Source organism: Cetorhinus maximus, chromosome 3, assembly GCF_964194155.1.
Source record: "Cetorhinus maximus chromosome 3, sCetMax3.hap1.1, whole genome shotgun sequence".
In the NCBI taxonomy this organism is placed as follows: Eukaryota; Metazoa; Chordata; class Chondrichthyes; order Lamniformes; family Cetorhinidae; genus Cetorhinus; species Cetorhinus maximus.
In genome coordinates this window covers 14,952,749-14,978,016 of record NC_135881.1, presented here as the reverse complement: position 1 = coordinate 14,978,016, position 25,268 = coordinate 14,952,749, and the positions used below count along the sequence as shown (strand labels likewise).

The 25,268-nt window shown below is 44.2% G+C and overlaps 1 protein-coding gene across 2 annotated transcripts in view; it reads right to left on the bottom strand.

Moving 5' to 3' along the window:
* The window catches only part of LOC144676215 (meiosis-specific coiled-coil domain-containing protein MEIOC-like), a 53,375-nt gene that overhangs the window by 11,836 nt on the left and 16,271 nt on the right, over positions 1-25,268 (bottom strand). The window contains exons 4-5 of one of the 2 annotated variants that reach the window (XM_078536705.1): positions 17,364-19,188; positions 13,328-13,462 (exon numbers count right to left, since the gene is read on the bottom strand). In XM_078536705.1, the coding sequence (XP_078392831.1) occupies positions 13,328-13,462; positions 17,364-19,188 (1,960 nt within the window). The remainder of the gene's footprint in view (positions 1-13,327; positions 13,463-17,363; positions 19,189-25,268) is intronic. The other variant, XM_078536714.1, reaches the window with a different exon arrangement.

The following is a 25,268-nucleotide window of genomic DNA, read 5'->3' as shown; positions in this document are numbered from 1 at the left end:
ATTTTTATCCAGAGCATTATCCTGGGTCTCGACCCCTGGGTGCAATGTGTATTTTTTTTATATCGAATTGTTATTTGTGGGGTGAGAAACAGCCAAATTTTGTGGAAAAAGTCATAGGATTGGGTTTCTATAAAGGCTCTTTATGGTAAAAGCCCTTTATGCTGTTCTTCTGGAATTTCAATGGATTTTTTTTTGCTAAATTATAATGGATGATCGGGAATCCCCAACCCCAGAGAAACTTTAATTCCACACTGTGACCACCTTTGGCTACATTTTAAACAGGAAGGTGCAGAATGGGGTAAACCGAACATTGAGCAGAGATTTGTAAAACCTTCCTTTAAGAAATCTCATAGTGACAAATAGGGACAATAGGATTCCGAAATTTTGCAAGAGTAAGAAAACAGGCGATAGTGAGTCAACACCTCATTTTGCATCACTTCCAGTTTTTAGTTTCTTACATTTATTTTGATGAGGCCCAAGATTATCAAGGCTCTGGTACAAGAACACAGCTTATCAACAGAACTGTCTGCTTTAGGGCATAATGAAAATTTAGACTGCTATTTATATGCTGGTTTAACTTCAAAACAAATTTCGAGACGTGTACGGTATTTAATTTTGTGGTACTAAACCTTAAAAGTGACCTACACCGCCCCTGTAACACCCCTCCCCAAACCCCACCAATCTCCCCCAACATCCCTCCCAAACGCACCCACCTTTCCTAGGCGGCTCTCTCATGTCGTCTTGCCTTCTTTCATTTCTCCCCTCTTAGTTACTATGCCCTTCCAAATTCCTACCCTAATTCTCCAACATTCCTTGACCTTTGTTACCTCTCCTGCCACCATCCCAGGTTTATTCCCTCTTTACTAAACCTGCAGCATCCCTCTTTGCCTCGCTGGACAGCCTCTTAATGGACCAACAAAGATCATTTTGGAATGCAAAGATCACCCACAGCTTCTCATCCCCACGGAAATCAACTTAAACCCTTTTCTCCTGCTTTCTTCATCCTCACCTCCAATAATGTGTTAGGAGCTCATGGCTTTGTCATCAAGATTGAAATAATCCATGAAACTATATTTTATACAGAAGCATCATCCATATTTTCACTAAACTCAAGGCTGAGAGATCAGTATTGTTTGAATCATGATGAATGATCTTAGTTGAATTTGTGATGCATATTTCAAACTGTAATTCTATTATAGTTGTAATTTTATTTTTCCTTGATGGGCAATTTCTTACTGAAATATATTTAAAGATACGGAAAAGGAATCTGGGAAGGCAATGAAACATAAAAAACAAAAAATGAACTGAAATCACATCCTGTCAGCAGGGCTCCAGAATTAGACATAATCGCAGGTGAGGGTAAAAGCTGCAGGAGATGCAACCAATCCTGGAATATTTGTTTTCATCTAATTTACTGTATATATAATAACCATTTTGAAAATAAGGAGACCTGCAAATAAAGGACACCTGATGCAAGTCCCCTGTGTCCCTAATTTACAAGTTTCACTGTGTATCTTTTGAACATTCAATGTGGAACTACAATTAGTATTTCAACAATAAAAATCCTACATTTAAAAGTAACTCTTTTTCCAAATTCTTCCTGTAGATAAATGGTCAAAAATATTTAAAAACAAAAAAGCTTTCAATGTTATGAAGAACTTGTTCCCCCTTCCTTCACAATTCAATAAGCTACTCATAATTAGAGCAGAGAATGCTAGAAATATACTGATGTATGACGATCTAAAAGATGATAGAAGAGTTGTTCCAGGAGGAACCATTTGTTAGACTGAGGAGGATGGCAATATGACAATTCTGACAAAAGCCTGAATTTTTGCAAAGCCAGAAGGGCTCTCAGTGCCTTAGCCAAAGTGGCACCAGAGCCCGAAATCCAGAAGTCCTGCAGATGCACCCAGCACCAACAGCGAGATTCCTGAAGCGAGAGGTTAAAACAGCGGGAGCTCAGGAGACGAAACAGCGGGAGCTCAGGAGAAGAAACAGCGGGAGCTCGGGATAGAAAACAGCGCAAGTGGAGAGAAAGTTTGGAGAGAACAGAAATGCAAATTTGCAAACAAGCACAAGGAAAGTAAGAATTTATAGGCACTGGAGAGGGAGCTGATTTGTAAGTAAGGACAAAGGATTTCTACCTTCTGCTAATCTCCAGTTTATAGTCAATAATACAAGAGTAAGGTTAAAATAAGCTAAAGTAAGTAAAAGTAACTAAAGTTTAAGTAAAAAAGTGATTTAAAAGTTTAAGGTTAAAGCATGGCAGGACAGCTCAGCAAAACAGAATGTCCATCCTGTGGCATGTGGGGAGTTGTGGACACTTCTCATGACCCAGGCGAGCCCATGTGCATGAAGCGTCACCGGCTGCACAAGTTTGAGCTCCGCGTTTCAGAGCTTGTGCAGTGGGTGGAGTCACTGAGGTGCATCTGTGAGGCAGAGAACTTCGTCAATAGCACATTCAGAGAAGTGGTCACACCGCAAATTAGGGGCAAACAGGCAGATCGGGAATGAGTGACCACCAGGCAGTCCAAAAGAAACAGGCAGGTAGTGCAGGAGTCCCAGAGGTCCCGCCCACTAACTGGTTTTCCATTCAAGTATCGGTGAGGGCAACGGATCCTTGGAGGAGTGTGGCAAGAGCCAAGCCCGTGGCACCATGGCTGGCCCAGCTGTACAGAAGGGGCGCTAACAGGCGTTTCTGCAGCCGTCAACATGACTCCAAGATGCTTTGTTGCCTCCCTGGTGCTAGGGTCAAGGATGTCACAGAATGGCTGCAGGACATTCTTGTGGGAGAGGATGAACAGCCAGAGGTCATGGTTAACATTGGTACTAGCAACATAGGTAGGGAGGGGGATGTGGTTCTGCAATCGGAATTTAGGGAGCTAGGTAGAAAATTAGCAAACAGGATCTCTAAAATAGTGATCTCCGGATTACTCCCAGTGCCATGTGCAAGTGAGTACAGAAATAGGAAGATAAGACACACGAACGCGTGGCTGGAAAGATGGTGCAGGAGGGAAGGCTTTAGATTCCTGAGACACTGGGACTGGCTCTGGGGGAGATGGCACCTATACAAGCCAGACAGATTGCATCTGAACAGAGCCGGGGCTGAGTTCCTTGCGGGTCATTTTGCCAGTGCTGTTGGGGAGGGTTTAAACTAACTCAGCAGGGGTGTGGGTACCAGGAAAGAATATTAGAAAGTAATACCCGGGTGTATGGAATGCTGGGAGAGGCAGATAGCACTAAAATAGAGAATAGTAAGTTAATAGATGGAGTCGGAGTAAGGGAACAAGTAATGAAGTCTAAATCATGATTACAGTTACACTGCATGTATGTGAATGCACGGAGTATAGTTAATAAAATTGGGGAGTTACAGTCACAGATTGCCTTGTGAGATTATGATGTTGTGGCAATAATGGAGACCTGACTTAAGGAAGGGCAGATCTGGGTGTTAAATATTCCTGGTTACAAGATGTTCAGAAAAGATAGGAAAGGGAAAAAAGGAGGTGGTGTGGTGTTTTTGGTTAAGGAGAGTATTGCAGTACTGGAGAAAAAGAATGTGTCAGAGGATTCAAGGACAGAATCGATTTGGCTAGAGCTAAGGAAAAAGGGTGCAATTACATTGCTCGCTGTAATATATCGACCACCAGCTAGCGGGAAGGATATAGAGGAACAAATCTGCAAGGAAATTACAGAGAGGTGTAAACATCACAGAGTAGTTATAACGGGGGGCTTTAATTACCCATATATAGGCTGGGATATTGGTAGTGTAAGGGGCAGTGAGGGACAAGCGTCCCCAGATTGTGTTCAGGAGAATTTCCGACAGCAGTACGTGTCCAGTCCAACAAGAAAGGAGGCACTGCTAGACCTGGTTCTTGGGAATGATGTGGGCTAAGGAGATCAAGTGACAGTGGGGGAACATTTAGGGGACAGTGGTCATTGTATCATAAGGTTTGGGATGACAGTGGAAAATGACATTGGTCAATCCAAAGTATAATCAACTGGCAAAGAGCGGACTTCAATGGGGCAAGGACAGAGCTGGGCCGGGTAGACTAGAAGCCAAGGGGAGAATTTTCCCCATGTCGGGCAGGCTGGTCAGGAGCGGGCGCAGATTCGATCGCCACCCGCAATCAGGTCCGCGCCGCCATTTTATGCAGGCAGGCCAATTAAGGCCCGCACAGCGTACTTCACGACGCCCGTGCATAGCGGGCGGCGGTGGGCGTGCTGGCATGCATGGGTCCATGGTGACCTGGCAACCTGTATAAAGGAATGCCTGGCAGCCTTGGAAAGGCTGCTCACAATGGCTGTGTGAAGAGCTCTGCAGAGGGGCAATGTTGATGATGCATGTGCGGAGGGTAGGTAGGCCATCGGGGCAGGCCAGGCTGGAGGCTAGGCCAGCGGGGCAGTGTGCCCCTCATTTTTCAGACGAGTGCCTAGCTACCCTCCTGGAGGAGGTGGCAGCGCAGCGGGAGATCCTTCCAAGGGAAGGGTGGCAGAGGCTCCCTCCAACATGACCAAAAGTGCATGGGAGGTGGTAGCAGAGAGTGTTAGCTCCCACGATGTGGTGTGGCGCACATGGCTCCAGTGCCGCAAAAGGTCCAATGATCTCCTGCACTCGGGAAGGGTGAGTACCATGTTGCCTCAAGTCACTTAATACAGCCGTCACCCTTTCCCCCAAACCCTGCCCCCAACCCCCACACACTCTCGCAACTTTTGAGTACAGTAACATCATTGAATCCCTCACGGTATGGATCCCTCACTAGGTGTGACAACAGAGATTGCCCATGCCCAGTTCACCCTACATCCACAGCATGTGTGACACTGACACCCAGAGTATAGAATGGGGTTGAAAGTCAAGGGTCTGCGCTTAGGCAGAGTGCTGGAACTGCGAAGCATGTCGAAGTTAGGGTGCTAAAATGCTGGGAGGGCAGCTTCCAGTTGGCGGGGCACGAATCCATCTTCTGGTATTTACACTCCACGTACTTCTGCCTCCTCAGCATTTGGCCAACGGGGTGGGGAGGGGGTAAGCCCTGGCTTGTTTGGGTAAGTGTGCAGCAGCTGCGGGGTAACGAAGAACTGGAGACCTGCAATGTCCCACACTGGCTGCGTTGGCAGAGATGCAATGGGAATTCAGGTGCAGGCTGGACTAATCAATGCTCCTCTCTCCTTTTCAGGAAAAGATTGCGCACAATGCGTCGGAACCAATGCGGACTGGCGGAAGGCAGGCCCAGTTGGTCATTCTTACTTTCAAGCAGCAGGCCATGAACCTTGAGAGGCGCCATGCCCCCAGGTCCACCGGTGGTGGTGAGGCTGGGGTGCCACGGGGAGGTATGTTTGGCAAGCAGTCAGGTCACCATGTGTGTCACAGTAGCCATGGCACTGCTGAACGCTCCTTGATTGAAGTTAGCAACATGGGTTTACCCTTGTTTATGGAAGGATGAGCACATAATGATCTGGGAGAGTGGCATGCAAGTTGACATTGTCTGCACTGTAATTAATCAAATGTCCTTGTTCTTCCTTTCAGCATCACCGGAGCAGGGCCAGGAGGAGGAGACAGAGGGCCCACCTCTCACCCCTGAAGCCCCCAAGCAAATGCACTCCTCCAGTGTCACACCACCTCAGTCAGGCAGGCACCAGCGCAGATACTAGCACTTTGGTGGGAGTTAGATCTTTGGTTAGTGTCCCGGGGCACGGCGGTGAGGGCACTTCACGCTCGCTTGAGGTGAGGGCAGAGAGAGAGTGCCCAGGGCGCCAGCAGTCAGAGGACTGCTGGGAACAAGGTACTTGCTCAGTCGGTGGCTGATGATGTGCCTCTGGAGTCATCCATGAGGCAGCAAATGCTGAAAGTGCAGCAGGGTATGCGGAACGATCTGGCAGAGATACATGAGGCTATGCGTGGCATGGTGCCCGTGCTGGAGCAGTCCACGAGGAGCATCACCAATGCAATGATCCTCATGGCTGAGCGCCATGCTTCCTCCATGGACAGAGTGGTGACTCTCATGGAGAGGCTCCTCCAGGAGAACAATCAGGTCCTCCTGGGGTTGCGTTCAGACCTGCAAGCCCTCACAGCGGCACTGGCCACAGCTGGTCAGTGCCAGTGTGGGAGATGGTCTGGGCACCAAGTATTCAGTGCCCATCCATCTATGATGAGCAGGGAGGTCCGAAGCGACCTCACGTCAGCGCAGCAGCTCCTCCGCCCCTCTGCCAGTGACCGTGGCATACGATGAGGCTGCAGCGACTGGGGAGAAGCCAGCTGTGGAGCTGGCTGCTCCCTCCCAGGCGGGGCCATCGAATGCTCCGCGGGCCAGAGGATGTCCGCCAAGGCCATCGAGGCCAACAGGACAGCAGAGTGAGCAGGCTGTATCAGATGCCAGTGCCAGCGGTTTTATGTTGACCCATAGCACTTAGTCAAAGACTCGGTGTGACGTCCAACACCATTTTCGTTTTGCTTTATGAATTTACTTTTGTTTGCTCAATAAATTTTGACCTGCTGCCATGCCTCAGGGTGATTCTTTACTTCTGCATGTGTACGGGAAGCCATAAAGTTATGAGTGAGTTGTTTGACATTGAGCTTTATTGACAAGGGCCTTAGTTAATGTTATTATCCAGGCCGATTTAACACTCAGTGTTAAGTGCGGAGCCTGCAGCCCTGGCGAGTGTTGAAGGTCCATATGTGGTGGGCTAGCTGAAGGTTCTTTGGGTTAAAGCCCCCCTAGTGTCCCTGCCTCCCTGGAGTATGCCCAGGTCAGCGTCTGCCTCCTCAGCATTCTCCTGTGTGTGCTCATCCTCGGACTCACTGCTGGACTCACCATGTGCATCTGGAGCAACTGCGTCGCCCCTTTCCAGCACCAGATTGTGGAGAGCACAGCATGCAACCACTATCAGCAACACACAATCTGGGGGGTATTGTAGTGTGCCCCCTGAGCGGTCCAAGCATCGGAAGTGTATCTTGAGAAGACCGATGGTTCTCGCCACCACAGCCCTTGTGGAGCCATGGCTCCTATTGTTACCACTGCTCAGCCTCTGTTCTTGGATGGCGGAGAGGCGTCATGAGCCACCTTTTGAGGGGATAGTGCTTGTCACCCAGCAGTCATCCATCCAGCTGGGCTGGAGCACTGAAGAGACTCGGCACCTGGGAGTGTCTGAGTATGTAAGCGTCATGGGAGCTGCCAGGGTATCTTGCACAGACTTGCAGAATCTGCAGCATCACGCACTATCTGCACGTTCAAGGAGTGGAATCCCTTCCAGTTGACGAAGGCACCGGGCTCACCTGCTGGTGCCTTGAATGCCACATGTATGCAGTCGATTGCACCCTGGGTGCAGGGGAAGCCAGCAATCGCTGCGAAGCTTCTGGTTCACTCTGTCTGACTGGCATCGTCCCAGCGGTAGAGGATGAAAGTCAATGCACGCCTGAATTGAGCATCTGTCACCTGCTTGACACAAGTGTGGATAGCTGATTAGGAAACTCCGCAGAGATCAACCACCGACCCCGGAAAGAGCCGGAGGCATAGAAGTTGAGGGCAGCTGTGACCTTTAGAGCCAGCGGCGTGGGGTGCCCACCCACAGAGTTTGCGGAGATTTCAGGGCCTATCATCTGACAGATGGAGGTGACTGTCTCCCTTGAGAGACGGAGCCTCCTTTGGCACTGGACCTCAGACATATTGAGGTAGCTGCTTCGCCACCTATAAACCCTGGCAGCAGGATATTGGTGTCTTTTGCGGCTCTTTCTGCCTCGCACTGTTGGCCCTGCACCCCTTGTGCCTGCGCCTCTCCTCCCAAAGGTGGCTCCACTGGAGGCTGAATGTGTACTCCTGGTCTCCTCCCCCTTCTGACCCTCCCTTCTTCCTCAGAGGAGGTCTCTCCAGTGAAGAGCACATCTCCCATTCCCAGGCTAAGGGAAGGCTTCCTGAAAGCTGCAGGCCCCAGAAATTATTTCTACTGCAGAGTCCTGACCAAGACTTTTACTCCTGTCCTAGCAGCTGGTATGAGTTTTGAAGTCTTCAAAGCCGGCTCACTCAAGCAAGTAAAAGTTACTTTCACACTTAAATCCCTCAAATATCACATTCGCGACGCCACTCACCACTCTCAACCTGCCCGTGGATGAGGTTTATACAAATGTCTCCTTGTTGCGTCCTTGCAGCGTCCTCAAGGTCGCATGGGCTGCGAAAAATCGAGATCAATTGATGCCCCAAGGGCCTTAATCGGGCCATTAATTGATGGTGGACACGCATCCGGACTTACAGCGTGCCCGCCTTCCCAAATATTGTGATAGCATGTGGTGAGGTCGGGACCCTGGCCCGACATCATCGCACGTCATTTTATGCATGGCCAAAGGGAAAAATCTGGCGCAAAGGTTGGCAGGAAAAATAGTAGCTGAACAATGGGCTACCTTCAAAGAGGAGATGGTTGAGCACAGTCAATATATGTTCTGTCAAAAGGAAAGGGTAGGACAAATAAATCCAGAGCTCCCTGGATGACAAAAGAGATAGAAATTAAGTTAAAGAAAAAGTTTGCTTACGACAGGTGCCTGGTAACAAATACATTTGAGAACCAAGATGAATGCAGAAGGTTCAGAAGGGATATGAAAATGCAAATACGAGAAGCAAAGAGGGATTATGAAAAAAGATAGGCAGCTAACATAGGAGGAGTATTCTATAAGCACATCAATGGTAAAAGGGTGGTAAAAGAAGGAGTAGAGCCTATTAGGGACCAAAAAAGGAGATTTACACAGAGGCAAGAGGCATGGCTGAGGTGTTAAATGAATACTTTGCATCTATCTTTACCTACGAGGCAGATGCTGCCCAAGCCACGGTGACAGAGGAGGAAACTCAGTCACTAGAAGGGTTTAAAGTTGATAAGAAGCACGTATTTAATAAGCTGTCATTACTTTAAGTTGATAAGGCACCGGGACCGGATGAGATGCATCCAAGAATATTGAAGGAAGTGAGAGTGGAAATTGCAAGTGGCACTGGCAATGTTCAATGTTCCGTGGATTCAGGGGAGGTGCCGGAGGACTGCAGAATGGCAAACATTATGCCCTTGTTCAACAAAGGTTGTTAAGATCTGCCCTGCAATTACAGACCAGTCAGTTTAACTACGATGGTGGGGAAACTTCTAGAAACAATTGTTCGGGATAGAATTAATAGTCACATGGAAAAATGTGGACTGATCCTGAAGAGTCAGCATGGATTTGTTAAAGGAAAGTCATGTCTAATTAACTTGCTGGAGTTTTTTGAAGAGGTAACAGAGATGGTTGATGAGGGCAAGGCCATTCTTGTGGTGTATATGGACTTCCAAAAGGCGTTCGATACAGTGTCACACAACAGACTTGTGAGGGAAGCTACATGCCATGGAATAAAAGGGACAGTAGCAACCTGGATACAAAATTGGCTGAGGGTTAGGAAACAGAGAGTAATGGTTAGTGGATATTTTTTGGGCTGGAAGAAGGTTGGTAGTGGAGTTCCCCAGGGGTCAGTATTGGGACCCTTGCTCTTCCTGATTTATATAAATGACCTAGGTCTTGGTGTGCAGGGAACAATTTCAAAGTTTGCAGATGACACAAAACTTGAGAGAATTGTAAACTGTGAGGAAGTGTAGAAGTGATGGAGTGGGCAGATAGGTGGCAGATGAAGTGCAATGCGGAGAAGTGTGAGGTAATAAACTTCGGTACAACGAACATGGAGAGACAATATAAAATAAAGGATACTATTCTAAAGGGTGTGCAGCAGCAGAGAGACTTGGGTGTATATATGCATAAGTCATTAAAGCTGGCAGGACAGGTAGAGAGAGCTGTTACTAAAGCATCCAGTATTCTAGGCTTCATTAATAGGGACATAGCGTGCAAAAGCAGGGAGGTTATGATGAACTTATATAAGACACTGGTTAGACCTCAGCTGGAGTATTGTGTACAGTTCTGGGAGCCACACTATAGGGACGATGTGAACGCATTGGAGAGGGTGCAAAAGAGGTTTACGTGAATGGTTCCTGGGATGAAACACTGCAGTTATGAGGAAAGATTGGAGAGGAGAAGGCTAAGAGGAGACTTGTTCAAAGTTTTCAAAATCATGAGGGGTCTGAACAGAGTAGATAGGGAAAAACTTTCCACTCAAAGGGACCGAGGGTTTTAAAGTGTTTTGCAAAAGAAGCAAACATGAGGTGAGAAAAAACCTTTTCACACAGTGAGAAGTTAAGGTTTAGAATGCACTGCCTGGAAGTGTGGTGGAGGCCGGTTCAATTGAGGCATTCAAGAGGGTTTTGAACGAATATTTAAATAGAAACAATGTTCAAGGTTACGGGAAAAAGACAAGAGATTGGCACTAAGTTAAAATGCTAAGAGAGCTGGTGCAGACACAATGGGCCAAATGGCCTCCTTTTACGCCATAACAGTTCTATGATTTTTGCTGGTGGGGGGGTTCACAGTTCACAGGCTCACACATCTGCAGTTCACGGAAGCAGCTGCACATTTAAAAGTGCAGCTACCTTCAAACAGAAGCAGTTTTGTTCACTCAGGTTTCTGAAACACGACTTGTGGCCTTTAGACATTGGAGGAAAAGATCTGAGCCTGCTGGAGTTATTTGAGGAGAGGTAAGCCACCCTTTGGGAGAGGTCAGGTACCCTCTGGGATTGTTAGGAGTAGACATGAATGTGTATAAGATCTGTGGAACTGTCAGGCTGTTGAGTTTAAAATATTAAATGTTGGAAAAAAACCATCCAGCTTGCAGTTGAAAAAGAAATGGTGCTTGAAATTTGAATAGATGCTGTTGACTCAAGCTTAAATGCTATCATTTCATATTATTTCTGCTTGACTGCTTCCACAACTCATCATTTTCGCAGTGGTGGCCAATGAATTCAGTTTGATTGATAGCTCGAAGTGGTCATAAAGAGGTTAGCTGTCTTTGATATTGGGCTATGAATATAAATGTTGGCTTTTCTAAAGAATTAAGTATATGAAGGAAATGTTTATTTTTATAAGGAATTACGTCGTTGAAGGGATTTAAATTAATGAATAGGCTTTTATCATGGGAGTATTTTTTTTTAAATATAGTGAAGATTGTAATAGATACTTAGAACTTTATTTCAAGTCAGCATGGCTCCTGAGGTCTGCCCAAGGTGGATACTGGATGAGTTGGTATGGAGGGCATAAGGGAAAAGGATGGTGGGCATGGAGGATATGAGGGAAAAGGGTGTTGGGCAGGGGTTAGCACTAAGTTGGCATAGGGGCAGGTAGGGGGATAGGTTGGCATGGAAAGGATGAGGGACCATCAGTGGGTAGAGGTACATAGGTTGGCATGGAGGCAATGAAGGGTAATAGGGGTGAAGGGTATGAGGGGCCAATGGTGGGTACATGGGCATGAGGTGCCATGAGTTGGCATGGATGGGGCACGGGGAATGTGTGGGGGTGAGGGCTAACAGGCTGTTTTTTTGTTTTACTCTTCATTACAACTGGCACCAAGTCATAGAGCACCATGGTGGGTCTTTAAACCAGCTCATCTTGGCACCTGGCAGCCTTTGGCTGCCTCCACACTTTTTCCCAGTTCAGCGTGCTGAACTCCTGTTAGCACCCGCATCCCCAGAACAAAATTCCAGCAGATCAGGGCAGTTCCTCCTGAGTCAGGTTTGCAGAGTCGGGAAATTCCTGACTCTGCATACCCGTCTCAGGGTGCAAAAAGTTGGCCCACTGTGTCTCACGTAAGTAGCGTCTTTTATGGTGCCATACATTTACAGCATTCTCTATTTTTAACTGATACTACTGATACTTCTCGGATTCACAGTTTCATCTCATTCATAATGTCATATGGTGGGACGAGTTCTACAAAATGTCTTCTCCCAATCTCATCTAAACCATCAAATCAGTGACTCAGGGTACCACTGAGTACAGATAGCTCCCTTTAAAATAATCGCAAATACAAGATAACTCACTTGAATATTTTCATTTTTTTAAATAAAACTTGTTAGCTGGCTGTGATGAGACTTACTAACAAGCACTTACTTGAAGGTTATGGCATAACATGCTTGAGAGTGTAAAGTACACCGAAAAACATATAGGATAAAGGTCCTCCATGTTTTTGCAAGTATTTCATTCTGAGAATAATGTTTAAGAATGAAACTATGTACAAAAGTAAAATCTAAAATTCCTAATAACAACTAATTATTTTACAGGAAAGGGGTGTGAAGTGCATGGATGACATCATAAATTATAATAAACATTATTCAGAAAAATTGGAATTTGTAGCTAGCCTATTGAGTGAGGAAGCTCAGTTTGTAGCTCAGTGAATAATCGAGTGAAAGTTGTAATTAAAAAATAATCTATATTTAGCATGTACATATATTTTGATTTTAAAAATTGTGCATTTAACAAAACAATTAATAACCAAAAATGGAGTTAAATTAAATCTTCATCAGAATTAGATGAGTTTACCTAAACTCCTGATGTGAACTATTCACCTTTATCAATTTGTTGATAATAAAAACGTTTCCAGTATCATTTCCAATCAAACTGAAGAGCTAGACTGTAGATATTAATATCTCAAAGTTTAAAAAAAACAACTGTAGTAGAAAGGTTCCACAGATACATTGCTTTACTATTACATGTGGTCTATCAATGTGGGATGCTTAGAAAACCATTTATAAGTGCCAGAGACTTACAGGGGTGCCTATTTTCAAAACTGCAAAAATGAAGGCAGCGCAGGTGAAGGAGAAAAGAAAACAGGAGAATCGTCACAAAGACAACCTTTCAGTCCTCCTAGCAACTATCTCAGTTATTTTGGCAGAATCTCAGCAGTTTCCCTGGTTTCTCTCCTAAGGTCCAGTGAGATCATGGAAAATGGAGAAATCAACTCCAAATTTAAACTGAATATTAAAAAGGGTACTTAGTGTTTACAAGTTGTGCTACTAGAACAAGCAATAAATTTGAGCCCATAATTCTACAGTTTTATGGCCACAGAAAGGAAAGGAAAAATGAATGAAGAAAATACTTATGTACTGTGTAGGGTTGTTCTTTCATACCCAGTTCAAAGATGCAATATTAGTGGCCCATAATCAGGCTGCTTCTCTATCCTTTCTACTGCATAACACTCTGTGATTGGGTAGAATCTAAGGCCTTCAAATTACTATATACATTAACAAATGCTTAGCTCGTATCTGAATTTCCTTTGTGCCTATTTTAACAGTGATTTAAAATCAACTTTTTTTTTATTTAAAAAAATTCTAAATTGTATGTTAATGTTTTACTGCGTAATTAATTAAGGCCTGAGAGAATGGACAAAGCAACAAAAACAAACTGTGGTAAAAAAATTAAACAGAAAACAAACACTCCTAATACGAAACGTACCCTAGCTTGTTCACGTAACTGATCAACAATTAAACGATCTACTCTTGAGGGATTGGAAGGCAGGCGAGGAATAGGAGTATTGTTTGAACTGGACACTCGCTTTCCAGGAAAATTTCTTGCAAGCTCAGCTTCAGTCTGTAATAAAAAAATAAAATAAAAGTGAAGAATGAGATCAATGTTTTAAATTTGTCTTCCTGGGTGCCTGTTACAAGTTTGTGAAGGAACTTTGATGAATAGGTTCACATCATCCGTGAACATGAATGGACATAAGTGTAGAGGAATATCAAAATTTGCTAATGATATGAATCAGAGAATCGGTAAACAATGAGGAACACTAATGAACTGCAGAAGTGTTGGAAATTCAGTCAGTACATATTCAGTAAAAGAACAGAGAATGGAAACATACCCTAATAAGATAAAAATTCTCTATATAGAGAGGAGCAGAAAGATCTAGATTCAGATCTCTTAAAAAAAAAGTTTCAGGTAGAAAAGACCATAAAAAGACAAATGGCATTCTGAGTGCTAAATATTGGGGCACTAATTATAAATGCAAGAAGGCAAGTGCATCTACACAGGGCATTGGTTGGACCACAGTTGGGAGAACCGTTTCTTTGCCGACACACTCGGGTTACCGGTTTACAAAGCATCAAAGCATCACATTCATCGCCGAACGCTGCACTAACATGCAGCCAAGTGCTCTTACGCTCTTAGCTAGCAGGGGAATGCAGTTAGGCCTTGAGAGGAAAGATGGAGAAAGAGTTCACAACAGTGGGAGCTCTTCTCAAGGCTCCCCCACTTCCCAGCCTTTGCCTTCCCTCAACCGCACAAGCTGCCTCTTGTCCCATGACCTCTACACAGGGGTAGATAGGGCAGTCTTTGGCGGGGCCTTCGTGGGCTCCAAGGCTCAGGAGGACATCTCGTGCATCAGAGGAGGGAAACCAGCAGCCTAATGCTAGCTCTGCTGAAACTACAGGGGTAGCACCACCTAGAAGTAAAAGAAAAAATAGAAGATGTCTTAGTTACCCTTCTCGCATCAAAATCTGTCTCCCCATGCCTGAGAAAACTGTGGTAGATGGAGTTGTCGATGGTTGTCCCTCAATTTAATGGTGATGTCAACTCAGGGTCATGAATTTCTGCTATGTGACTGAACAGGCCGATTTGCGACCTGCATACCTTTGGGCGCATGGGCAGGACGTTCCATAATGTAGTGGGATCCAGAGTGCAGGATTTGCTTCCTTTTCTTTCCTTCTCTGACGCCGCTCTGCCTCGTGATTAAGATATCGTGACACAAAGCACCATGCAGCTTGACTGACAAGTTGTCACCTCATTCTGAACAACTGGTAGCAAGCTCCTTCCGAACATTAATGTCTATGCTGCTGCGCTTCAAGGAGAGCTTCAGAATGTCTCTGAAGCATCTTCTCTGTCCTCCCGCGGATAGTTGGTCATTTGAGAGCTGACAAAACAGGACCATTGGGGAGACTGTTTTCGACCATCCATCAAAGTTGATTTTGCAGGAGTTTTGCCTGAATGCTTGTGGAGCTGGCTTCAACCAGGGTACTAGCATTTGATCTGTGATCCTCGCACTGAATCCAGAGGATGAGGCAGAGGTACTGCTGATTGAATTTTGTTAGCATTCTTTTGATCACTGATGCACAGTTCAAGTCTCACTGCAGTACAGGGGTGAGGTGGCAATAACTGCTCTGTGTACTAGGACTTCTGTTGACTTGCGGAAGTCTCTTTTGCCAAACAGTCACTGCTGTAGTTTGTAGAAAGCCGAGCTAGTGCAGATCATCCGATGTTCGATCTCCACGTCAACGATGGCCTTTTGCAAGAGGTGGCTACCAAGGTATGGGAGTGCTCAACATATTCCAGAATCTCTCTTTCATCATTTATGGGGGGGTGGAATATTTGGCTAATCAGGCGTGGGTTGATATATGAGTTTTGATATGGCAACATTCAAGGAGTTTTTTGTATGCAGAGTTGAACACATCGAGAATCGTGTACAAATCTGATGCAGAGTGGGCAACGGCACTGCAGTTATATACAAACAGTAGATCATGTAGATCTATGGTGGTTAGTTTAGTTTTGGCACAGAGATGACTGAGGTTAGGGTATTCCATCTAGATAACAATTAATACTGATACCAGAGGAGAGTTGATAGCTGATGAGATGAACAGCCATCAACAAATGGATTGTAAATAGTATGGGGGCTATACACAGCCTTGTTTGACGCCAATCCTGATTTTGAAGGTGTCTGTTTCAGATCTCCCACATAAGACAGTTTCAGTCATATCATCATGAAGCAATTGCAGGATTGCGATGAAGTTTCTTGAACATCCTTATCTTTGGAGCACAATCCACAGAACCTCGCAATTTACTGAGTCAAATGCTTTGGTCAAGTCAATGAATGAATTGATGAGTTCTTGGTGCTGTTCTCAATATTTTTCTTGGATTTGTCTGGCAACAAAGACCATGTTGGAGGTTAACAAAGACCATGTTAGAGGTTCCTCTAGAAGGTCTAAAGCCATACTGTGTCTCTGGGAGAATGCGCACCAGAATTTTCCCAGCTAGGGACCTGAGGGAAACACCTTGATAGTTTCCACAGCATGATTGATCTTCCTTCTTGAAGATGCTTACAATTATTGCATTCCTTAAGTCGCAGGGAAGTGTTTTTTCCTCCAAAATCCAGAGGATGAGTGCATGAAGTCTTGATGTGAGCAAAAGAAGGTGGCAGATGGGAGTACAAAGTGGGGAAATGTGAGGTTATTCACTTTGATAGAAAGATTAGAGAAATAGATTTTTTTTAACTGGTGAGAAACTATTAAATGTTGTGTTCAGAGGAATTTGAGTATCCTTGCACACAAAACATAGCAAAGTTAACACACAGGTACAGCAAGCAGTTAGGAAGACAAATGGCATATTTGCCTTTATTACATGGGGTTTGGAGCACAAGATAAGGAAGTCTTGCTGCAATTGTAGAGATTTGGTGAAATCACACCTAGAATACTGTGTACAGTTTTGATCTCTGTACCTAAGGAAATATATGCTTGCCTTAGAGGGCGTGTGACAAAGATTTCATGTGATTGATTTCTGGGATGCCAGAGCTGTCCTATGAGAATAAATTGGTTAGGATGGGCCTAAAACCTCAGAAGTTTCAAAGAGCGAGAGATGATTATATTGAAACGTATAAGATTCTGAGAGGCCTTGACAACATAGATGTTCCATGTGCAGGAGAGTCCAGAACAGGATAAGGAGTCAGCCATTTAGGACTGAGACGAGGAGAATTTCTTCACTCAAGCTTGTGAAACTTTGAAATACGCAGCTGTTGAGTATAATTAAAGCTGTGATCAATAGAATGTTGGGTTCTAAGGGGAGAAGGGATATGGAGATTGGGCAAGAAAGTTAGAGTTGAAGTTGAAGTTCAGCCATAATCTTGTTGAATGGCAGAGCAGGCTCAAGGGATCACATGTCCTATTTCCATTTCTCATGTTCTAGAAGGCCAACGCTTAACAAATAACAATAATATATTTAATTAACCTAACAGGACAGTCAAAAAGTTTAAAATTACTCAAGGAGATGAGTAAAAGCACTAAGTATCTAAAGATCATTTTAACTGTAATTAAATAGAGCAAATGTCTTTTAATATTACCATGACTTTAATTAGCTCATTATTAGTGAGAACTAACTCTAGTGTGCATGATCTGATTAAGCATTTTAAATTTTAAGTATTTAGTTAATGCAATAGTTTTAATATTTTCCAGTTATTAGGCTAAATTACAGATAATCTTTTCAAGTTCTGAAAAAGTAAACTATCTCAATTAAATTGTATTTTGTTTAAGCTGTTATATGTAGCTCCACAAAGTATAAGAAATATTCTGAAACTCTACATTCAGTTCCCTTTTTCAGCATCCTCTATTCGACCACCTGACAATGCCTTTCCTAGAAATTTAGTGGTACATTTCAGCATGTCTAAAGACCAGAAATAAACTTAAACGACACAAAAATGAGCGGAGATTAATTCCTGTAAATTCTTTACCTTTTTCCTCTCCTTTTCCAAAGCTCGCCACTGCTCATAACACTCTTCCAGTCGAATATGGAGTTCATTTGCTGGGCCACTGCGATTCTTCATAGGTCTGTACTTCGAAAAAGGTGGTGGGAAGCCAAAGTACGGTGTGGTCATATCTCCACCAAAAAGGTCATTCATAAAAGGGTGCAGCTGATTAAAGTCATCGTAATGAAAAAAGTCAATAAGTTCAGGGAATGGAAATGTTGAAGGAGGAAAAGGAAAACTGGCTGAAGAAAATCCATGTGGGCCAAATTGAGAGAAGTTTTGATTTTGCTTAAAATCAGGCATCATGAATGGGAACGGGGGCACAAAAGAACGATTAATGAAATCAGACAAATTGCTACCATCCTGTTCTTGCTTTCTACAGTAACTATTATACTGTTGGTGATTTTGACCAAAAGGTCCAGGCTGCAGAGAATGTGGATACCCATTTTTCCGTCCTCTCTTATCGTCTCTGTTGTTAGCACCATTGTGTCCATGTTTGTTAGGAGATCTGAAATATTTGCCTGGCTCATCATTACCAACATTGCGATGTGGTGTCCAGTTGGTACCAAAGCCAGTAGACTGTTTTCGATACTGATCATCTCTGGTGCCAGAAGATTCAATCTGCAATGATGTATTAGTCTTCTTTTGTTCTTGCATCTGAACACCAGCACTGGATGAACCCCAATCATTGATGGTATTGCTAGGAAACTTCTGGCATCCATTTTGCCTTAAGGATTCCAATGGAGCTGCCGAAGGATAGTATGTAGGTTGAAGGACACCGGAAATTGGTAACTGTGCTGGGGATCCACTACTTATAGCAGAAATAGTTGATGTCTGTGAGCTTGTTGAAATGATGCTCCCGTCTTTTCTAAACACTGGACTAGGCTCACCAGAGGAGCTCAACATGTTGCTATCAGACCACAACTGGCTGCTTTGAGAAGAATGAGGACTATATGCACCACTCTGTGGCATTATACTTGTCAAATTAACATACTCAGATGATCTGGGAAGGCCATCTAAGCAATTCTGATGAAGCTTTTCACACTGATTCTCAAAATTGCCTCGCAAAATACGAGCATGGTTTTCCTGTTTTGGAAAGTCTAAAGCAGATTTTCGGTTCATGTCAGCAACAAAGCCATTCTCCTTGGAAAACTGATGCCCATGGAAGTTCATTTGTGAAACAGAAGAGCTATTTTTAAGAGGACTGGCATTGAAATCTTCATATCCCTTTTGAATTGGTTGCTTTTCCTGCAGCACCTTTCCCCACAGTTCACCAACATGTGAGCCATAAATATTTTCAGCATTCCGGCTACGATCTTTAATTCCAAAAGGTACAAATTTATTCTCTCTAAATCGGTCAGCTTTGTAGTGCTCCTTGTGTGTGTTTGTATTACTACCATTACAATTATTATGGAAGTTACGTGTAGTAAAATCAGAAACTCCCCTTTCTGTTTCCTCATAATCTTGTAAACAGCAATCAAATTCCTTGGTCTGTAAGGAGAACCCTTCTTTATGAGGCATAGTATTGTTTCTCACTGAAGATGAGACATCACTGGGTCGAGAATCACACTGATTGGTATCCTTATTAATCATGGACATCCATGGTTCTGAAAGATTAAAATTGTGAAAACCCTGATAAAGTTCATCAAATTTTCCTGTTTCAGCTAATGCCTGAGAGTTTTCTTCATAGTATTGAGAAATGCCTAAACGATTTGAAATTCTGTGATCCATATTATTTTTCAAAGTATTTCCAATGGCATCTCCATTTGCAGTAGACCAAATTGACTGAAACAACCTCGAGGATGAACCCCTGCAGAAAACAGGACAATTACAAATTAAAAGACAAACTTAGAAACATAGAAAAATGGGAGCAAGAGTAAGTCATTCGACCCTTCGAGCCTGCTCCGCCATTCAATATCATCATGACTGATCCTCTATCTCAACAAAGTACTCCCGCACTTTCCCCATACCCCGATGCTTTTAGAATCCAGACTTTTTTCCTTCTTAAATATATTCAGTGACTTGGCCTCCACAGCCCTCTGTGGTTGAAAATTCTATAGGTTCACCACCCTCCGAGTGAAGACGTTTCTCCTCATTTCAGTCCTAAATGGCCTACCCCGTATCCTGAGACTGTGACCCATCGTTCTAAACACCCCCTCCCAACCCCCACCGCCAGAGGAAATATCCTCCCTGCATCCAGTCTGTCTAGCCTTGTCAGAATTTACATGTTTCAATGAGGTCTCCTCTCACTCTTCTAAACGTCAGTGGATACAAGCCTAGTCAGCCAATCTCTCCTTATACGACAATCCTGCCATCCCAGGAATCAGTCTGGTGAACCATTGCTACACTCACTCTATGGTAGGCTATATCCTCTCTTAGGTAAGGATATCAAAACTGCACACAATACTCCAGATGTGGTCTCACCAAGACCCTGTACAGCTGCAGTAAGGCATCCTTGTTCCTGTACTCAAGTCCTCTCGCAACGAAGGCCAGAATACTGTTTGCCTTCTTAACTGCTTACTGCACCTGCATGCCTGCCTTCAGTGATTGGTGTACAAGGACACCTGGGTCTCTTTGTACATCAATATTTCCCAATCTATCACCATTTAAATAATACTGTCATTCTGTTTCTCCTACCAAATTGGATAATTTCACACTTATCCACATTATACTGCATCTGCCATGTATTTGCCCACTCACTCAAACTGTCTAAATTGTCTTGAAGCCTCTTAACATCCCTCTCATCGCTTACATTCCACCAAGTTTTGTGTCATCAGCAACTTGGAAATGTTACATTTGGTTCCCTCATCCAAATCACTGATATATATTGTGAATAGCTGGGGCCCAAACACTGACCCCTGCAGTACCCCACTAGTCACTGGCTTCCACTCCAAAAAAGACCCATTTATTCCTACTCTGTTTCCTGTCTGCTAACCAATTCTCAATCCATGCCAATATATTATCCCCAATCCTATGCGCTTTAATTTTACGCACTACCCTCTTATTTGGGACTTTATCAAAAGCTTTCTGAAAATCCAAATACACCACACCCACTGGTTCTCCCTTAACTATTTTGCTAGTTACGTCCTCAAAGGACTCCAGTAGTTTTGTCAAACATATTTCCCTTTCATAAATCCATGTTGACTTTATCTAATCTTGTTGATATTTTCTAAGTGTCCTGTTTTCACGTCCTTTATAATAGACCCTAGCATTTTCCCTACTAGAGGTTGGGCTAACCATTTTGTAATTTGCTGTTCTCCCCCTCCTTTTTTTTGTTAAATAGTGCAGTTACATTTGCCACTCTCCGATCTGCCGGGACTGTCCCAGAATCTACAGAATTTTGGATGATGGCACCCAACACATCCACTATTTCCATGGCCACCTCCTTTAGTACCCTGGGATGTAGATTATCGGGCCCTGGGGATTTATCGGCTTTCAGTTCCATTAACTTCTCCAGCACTATTGTTTTAGTAATACTAACTTCCTTCAATTCCTTCTTCTTACTAGACTCTAGGTTCCCTAGTATTTCTGGGAAGTTCTTTGTGTCTTCCTCTGAAGCCAGAACTAAAGTAGTTAATTGCCTTGCCATTTCCTTGTTTTCGATTATAAATTCTCCCCTTTCAGACTGTAAGGGACATTTATCTGTCTTCACTAATCCTTTTCTTTTTACATACTTATAGAAACTTTTACAGTTTGCTTTTATGTTCCTTGCAAGTTTACTCTCATACTCTATTTTTCCCCTCTTAATTAATCTCTTGGTCCTCCTTTGCTGAATCCTAAACTGCTCCCAATCTTGCTACTTTTTCCAGCAATTTTATACATGACTACTCTTTGGATCTAATACTATCCTTAATTTCTTTTGTTAACCATGGTTGGGCTGCTTTTCCTGTTGTGTTTTTGTGCATTCCTTAGGAATGTATAACTGCTGCAATGCATACATTCTTTCCTTAAACATTAGTCATTGTCAATCCACCGTCATTGCCTTTTAATGAAGCTCCTCAACCTATCTTAGCCAACTCGTGCCTCATACCATCGTAGTTTCCTTTGTTAAGATTTAGGACCCTAGTTTCAAATCGGACTGCTTCACTTTCTATCCTAATGAAGGATTCTATCATGTTATGATCACTGTTCCCTAAAGGACCCCACATAAAAAGATCATTAATTAAACCCTTCTCATTGCACAATACCACATCTAGGATAACCTGTTCCCGAGCCATTTCCTCGACATGCTGGTCTAAAAAAAAATCATCTCTTACACACTCAAGGAATTCATCCGTTACAGTATTATTGCTAACATGGTTTGCCCAGTCTATATGTAAATTAAATTCACCCATGATCACTGTAGCACCCTTGTTACATGTATCTCTAATTTCCTGTTTAATGCCGTCTGCTACCTTACCACTACTGTTTGGAGGCCTATGGACAACTCCCACTAAGGTTTTCCGCCCCTTGTTGCTTATTAGCTCCACCCAGACTGATTCTACATCTATATTTTCTGAACCAATATTTTCTCTCACTATCACACTAATTTCATCCTTAACTAACAACACCACGCCGCCTCCTTTTCTTTTTTGCCAGTCCATCCTAAATATCGAGTACCCTATTCAGTTCCCAGCCTTGGTCGCCCTGCAGCCATGTCTCCATAATCGCAATCATATCATACCTATTTACATCTAAATTTGCGTTGTTAATTCATCTACCTTATCGTGAATTTTCCATGCATTTGGACTTGTCTTTTTAACTTTATTAAGCATCAGCATGAACTTTACAATCCCTGTCAGATTTTGACAGATATTACTTCTTTAATTTACTTCCATCTTGCAGCCAGGTTATGCTGGGTACACCACAACCTGCTAGTTTCCCTCTAAGTCACACAGTACCCTGACTTGGAGCTATATCATTGTTTCTTCACTGTTGTTGGGTCAAAATTCTAGAACTCCCTCCCTAACAGCACTGTGAGCATACCTACACCAGATTGTCTGCAGTGGTTCAAGAAGTCAGCATCTGAAGTCAGGTTATTGTTGAAGGAACACATACAACAGAATGTTTTTCATGATAGCAGCTGCTGAAAACATAAATTCCAATAAACAGAGGTATTCTGTTCATGGGATGTGAGCATGGCTGGTAAGGCCAACATTTGTTGCCCATCCCTAACTGCCGTTGAGAAGCTGACTTGTGGTGGTGAGCTGACTTCTTGAACCGCTGCAGACAATGTGGTGTAGGTACACTCACAGTGCTATTAGGGAGGGAGTTCTAGAATTTTGACCCAATGACAGTGAAGAAACAATGATATAGTTCCAAATCAGGGTACTGTGTGACTTAGAGGGAAACTAGCAGGTTGTGGTATATCCTGGTGTACCCAGCATTTGCTGCAGCTGTCCTTCAAAGTTATAGAAGCTGTGGGTTTGGAGGGTTCTGTTGAAAGAGGCTTCATATTGCTGCCACTGTGCATCAGCGGTGGTAGGAATGGATGTTTAAGGTGAGAATGGGGTGCCGTTCAAGTAGGCTGCTTTTTCCTGGATGGAGTCAGGTTTCTTGAGTATTAATGGGGTTGGACTCATCCATACAAGTGGAGAGTCTTCCGTCACATTCCTGACTTGTGCCTTGTTGATGGTGAACAGGCTTTGTTGAGCAAAGGGGGAGAATTTTCCGCTCCCACTAGCAGCGGGATTCATGGCAGGCGGGGGCACAAAATTCAGAAAAGTAGTTTTCTGCCATCGGGAAACCAGTTTGGAATTTTGTTCTCCCAACTTTGACGGCAGGTTAAAGGCAGCTCAACTTTCCGCTGATCTATGCCAGGAACCATATTTGCATCTCATGAATGCTCATTAAAAGCCCAAATTCCTTGAATCATATTCCCCCTCCAAATTAAGTGCCCAGTCAGTGGGTAATTAGAACAGCCCGTTTCATGACTTCACATGACTGGCATGCCCCTGGTGAGCTTCACTTCATCAATGATGTCAAGGTATGTAAACGCTGCTTTTGCCTACCTTTACCAGGATCACAATTCAGGCGCATCTATCGCAAGGCTGGACAGGGGAGGAGGCTTACAGGGGAAGGTTGAGTGTGTTAGAGATTGGGGTCAATGGTGGGGTGCTGGGGGACAAACTGAGGGTACTGGTGGTAGAAGGGAACAGTGACAGTCAGGGAGGGAAGTGGGATGTGGTATGGTGGGATATTCAGGGTGTAGGTGTCATCAAGTGGGTCACGGAGGGAACAGGAATGGTGACACGGATAACAGGAAGGTCAGGGTGAGGGTGGGCATGGGGACGGTAATGAGTGTCAGCTCTGAGGGGAGGAAAGGCATGTGGAAGTGGATGTTTTTCTTTATTCATTTACAGGATGTGGGAAATGCTGGCTTGGCCAGCATTTATTTCCCATCCCAAATTCCCCTTGAGAAGATGTTGGTGAGCTGCTTTCTTAGACCGCTGCAGTCTCTGGTGTAGGTACACCCACAGTGCTGTTACAGAGAAGTTCCAGGATTTTGACCCAGCAACAGTGAAGTAACGGCAATATATTTCCAAGTCAGGATGGTGAGCGGCTTGGAGTGGAACTTCCAGGTGGTGGTGTTCCTATGTATCTGCTGCCCTTGTTCTTCTAGGTGGTAGCAGTCATGGATTTGGAAGGTTATAGAATCCAAGGTAATGGGGGGAGGTGCAAGGCTGACAGAAGGGTAAAACATGGAGGAGCGTATCTTGAAAGTAACACATGCCATCTTTCCAGTTACCACAATGCAATGCATCTGATGTAAAACTATGATACATCGAAGTGGCAAGAGGGTCTTTTTGGGTGGGTGGAGTTCAAGGTCAACACAATTGGCTGACTAAATGGACACCCTAGGAATCATGAGGAAACTATATGAGAGCAATGCTCAGTTGTGATCCTCACTCTATGGTGAAGGCCACATAGCAGCAGGTTTTCGAATCATGGATCTCATAACATCGAGATCCCAGCAAAGTCTGGAGCTACTGTTCATTCTGTGCTAGCCGCATTGGCTGCAGTCAGAGACAGGGATGAAGGGAGGGAAGGAGGTGGAATGCCTCCAAGGGGCATGGCTGGTGGAGGGCAGTCAACTTGCGACTCCAAACCTGCATCCTCCCACGTGAATGGTCATCTGTTTGATCTTCTATGCTGCCAAAGCAATGGTCCCTCCATAGGGTTTCAAGGGTAGTGGAGACAAGCAGAAAAGTATCTGCATGATGCTTCCTGCACATGGCTCTCATCACCCTGGTCAAACAGCAATGTCTCCATATGCATTCATGTACGAACGGGAGGAACATCCATCTCTGGTCCTCCAGAGATGTCCTTCACCTGGAAGGGATGCCATGTCTAGATGGGGGCCAGGTGAAGGGCCCTGCCTGTTGGCTTTGAGATGGAGGGAAACCTGTAAAGAACATGCACAGTAGATGTATCATTTCAACTTGTTCACACATCCACTGAAGCGTTAATGATGCAAGCTGCAGGCAGCCCTGCCTTGGCAATGGCTCTCATCCAGATAAGGAGTTTGAGTTTGACCGTTTTGCGGAACACCTGCGGTCTGTCCGCAAGAAAGACCCAAACCTCCCTGTCGCTTGCCATTTTAACACTCCACCCTGTTCTCTTGCCCACATGTCTGTCCTTGGCTTGCTGCATTGTTCCAGTGAAGCCCAACGCAAACTGGAGGAACAGCACCTCATCTTCCGACTAGGCACTTTACAGCCTTCTGGGCTGAATATTGAATTCAACAACTTTAGATCTTAAACTCCCCCTCCCCCCATCCCCACCCCGTTTCTTTCCCCCCCCCCACCCGCCTTTTTTTTCAATAATTTCTATAGATTCTTCTTTCCCCACCTATTTCCATTATTTTTAAATCTAAAACTAAAACCTTTAGTCTTTCCACCCCACCCCCAC